The sequence below is a fragment of the Copadichromis virginalis genome, linkage group LG23 (genome assembly GCF_057382275.1).
Source record: "Copadichromis virginalis isolate Kocher_CV1m ecotype Utaka linkage group LG23, C_Virginalis_male_GT1.1, whole genome shotgun sequence".
NCBI classification, from domain to species: Eukaryota; Metazoa; Chordata; class Actinopteri; order Cichliformes; family Cichlidae; genus Copadichromis; species Copadichromis virginalis.
This window is the reverse complement of record NC_140639.1, coordinates 39705286-39708316: the sequence shown is the minus strand read 5'-3', so window position 1 is coordinate 39708316 and position 3031 is coordinate 39705286. Positions and strand designations below refer to the sequence as shown.

The 3031-nt window shown below is 44.5% G+C and overlaps 1 protein-coding gene across 1 annotated transcript; it reads right to left on the bottom strand.

Annotated features, from left to right (window-relative positions):
• Positions 1 to 226: 226 nt before the first annotated feature.
• LOC146681617 (histone H1-like) lies at positions 227 to 1407 on the bottom strand. Its single transcript, XM_085449093.1, has 2 exons — positions 676 to 1407; positions 227 to 561 (listed from the first exon to the last, which is right to left on the bottom strand). Exons 1-2 carry the CDS (start codon positions 1114 to 1116, stop codon positions 499 to 501), a joined length of 504 nt encoding a protein of 167 aa, XP_085305219.1. The 5' UTR covers positions 1117 to 1407; the 3' UTR covers positions 227 to 498.
• Between the last annotated feature and the right edge of the window lie 1624 nt (positions 1408 to 3031).

Below are 3031 nucleotides of genomic sequence, written 5' to 3'. Positions count from 1 at the left end.
ACTGATTTATCAAACCAGGATTTTTTTTCCCACAAAAGTTAAACTGTTGTCCTGCAACCTGGAGAGTCAATTTTTTGCATTGGATAAATTCAGTATTTAATAACAAGTGTCTGCTAAATTGACACTATTTTAACACTGATGAAAGATAACAAGCTAATTTTCATTACATGTGTTTGTGTTATTAGGCAGGTCTAATGCATGTCTGTGGAGCTGCATCTCCAGCTGCCTTTCCTACACACTTCTCTGCTATTATTTAATCATTTCTTAACTAATGTGCTATGAGTCTTCATGAGTCATTTTGTGTTTGGAATTGTTAGTAGGGTTAATGCATGTTCTGCTTGTGTGTGTGTGATTTTGTATATGTTTCTATTTTCGCAATGTTTCAGACTCCGTCTCAATTTTCCAACTTAAGCAGTCAGTTTTCTTTTCCCCAGGTTTGCTAACCCAAATTTTGATTTCCCACATTAAATAATTCCTATGTGTTCTCACCTAGTCTTCTCACTCTGTTGTCCTCTCCCACTTCAACAGTCCAATAGCCGGCAGTTCTCCTTCAGCTTTGTCCTGTGTCCCACTGTCTCTTCTTGCCATTTTACTCCACAGGTGGCAAATGTCAAACTCCAACTGTTCAGTTCTCCTCAAACGTTTTCTTCACATGCACAGTGAAGTCACAGCCACTCTCACTATTGTCCTCTGATGCGGTTGACTTCGTGCTAGTGGCTGAAGTGCTGCTGCTGCTTTCTTGGGCGACTTCTTAGCAGCTGCTGCCGGTTTCTTGGCTTTGGCCGCGGCGGGCGTCTTAGCTTTGGTCTCAGTAACCCTGTTCATCTTGAAGGATCCGGAGGCCCCGGTGCCCTTGGTCTGCACCAGAGTGTCCTTCGCCACCAGACTCTTGATGGCGGTCTTGACACGGGCCTTGTTCTTGTCCACATCGTAGCCTCCGGCAGCCAGAGCCTTCTTGAGAGCGGCCACGGCTTTCACAATCAGCTCGCCCACGCTGAGGCTGACCTTCTTGGGCTTGGAAGTCATCGTCTTCTTCTTCTTGGCCTGAACCTCGGTGCAGGGCGTGTTTATGATGGAGCCTTTCCCACCACAGCGCCGGCACGTTGAGCGCATCATGAAGGGTCCATTTCTTTCATGTAGCTATGGTCGCTAGCCAGCATGCTAGCCGCATGTGGCTTGCCCGAGTCACTCAGTCCTTTTTGAGCATTTCAACATGCTGCCACCGCCATCTTGCTCGCCCCTCCGTGGAATTCATCCAATCAGACAGGAAGATGGGTTTGCTTTCTTCTGCTGCTGCTGTTTATCCACATTGCTGCTGCTTTGCTGGGACTTTTTGTGCTCAGGACTTGCTGCTGTCTCTTTATCATGTTATTGCTTTGGAGCTGCATTCCTTGTCTTCAGGGAGGGGTGAGAGCTTGTTTGCTTGTGAGGTTGAGAGACACATACACATTGCGCTTTAAATAAGTCAGCCAGAAACTTGGCCTGCATGTTTCCAATGATGTTAAACTATAACTTTCTTCCGACTGCTGCATGTGGAAAATTGATTCAGGTCTGCTTTTCACCTGAAAGTGACAAACTAAAACATGTTTATTATTATCATCATCACTGCTTAATCAACACACATCTCTCTCTCTCTCTCTCGCTCTGTGTTTTTGTGAACAATCCTTTCTTAAAAGCAGAAAATGAAATTGTAGTTGTTTTTGGCTGATCAACACAAAACCTTTTTCCTATGATTATTTTTCTTTTTCACTCTTTTTTTTTCTTTTTTTTACAATAGCTGGTGATCTGCAGAATCACCGCTCTCACTCACGATCAAAGGCAATTACTTTTACACAGCGCACAAAAACACTGTGACGTCAGACACATTCACACTCACTTTGTCATCTGCAAAAATAAATCACATGGCTGATGATATGTGCCATGGTGATCCGTAAATATGATCACCAGTTTATTTAACTATTTTTCAACCCAACAAACAAATAATCAAAAACATGATGCTGATGTTATGAACACTCTACACACAAGTCAAGATGCAGGAAAACTGCTCATGGAAACGTTGCACACTCCAGTTATCACAGTTATCATAGCGCTGTTTCCCTCTCTTAGAGTAGTTCTCAGACAGCTCTCGATCTGATAATGTGTAGCCTGCTCATCAGCTCAGAAGAAAAAAAAAACTGCAACGCGACATCACACAGTAGTCGCATGCTCTGCCCATAGTGGCAAAGTCTTACACTTTCATATTCAACTCAGCTTCTCCATCATGTACTTTTAGATGTTTCATACAGGGTTGAGCATATTAGTTGTTTTCACAGGTGTGCTCTACATCTCAACAATGGTTCATAATAAGACGACAGTCTTCCACACAGGTCAAGTGCCTCTATGCACTTCATTAGTTTAAATATTTACCTATATCACTTCACCTCACATGTCATCGTACTGAATTTAAGCAACCACAAGCTTAATGTAGATTACTTTTAACAACTATCCACCTCAATTACGTCTATGGTCTGGCACACAGGCTGAAGAGTTAACGTTTTGTGTCAGCAAGGGGTGGGGGGACAGCCACCCACCAGAGCATAGCTGCTGATGTGGGCTGGCCTTCTCCACACGCTCTTCAAGGCTGGTGTGTTTTCTGAAAACTTCTAACATTTTAATCTCTTCCATTTTTAAGCCTGCGATTAACCGCACGGCTCAGGTCCGCGTGAAACCCGCGTGACCGCGCTCGCGTGAACCCGCGCAGCTGTGGAGCCGTCGCTCTCTCTCTTTTTTACATAAATACTTTGTGCTGCCAGGAGCAAAGTCCAGCACAAACGTCTGTCTCCCTCCGACTCACTCTTGGTTGCTTAGAAACCCATGATAACAACAACAGTCGGTGTCACAGACCACATGTTCTGCTCCGCACACACTCACACAACAACAACAACGATGACAACAATGACAACGACAACAAAAACAACACAAAATAGGCCTATCGTCCAGCACAGTCTGGACCCCGCGGAACTTCTCAACGCCCCACAAAGTGGCGGAGAAC

Bases quoted from the DNA above. Each gene is read 5' to 3' on its own strand.
- LOC146681617 (XM_085449093.1), bottom strand. From the start codon at position 1,116: ATGATGCGCTCAACGTGCCGGCGCTGTGGTGGGAAAGGCTCCATCATA. The intron at 562-675 runs GTGGCTGTGACT...AGTGGGACACAG, and splicing joins ATCAGAGGACAATAGTGAGA to GACAAAGCTGAAGGAGAACT.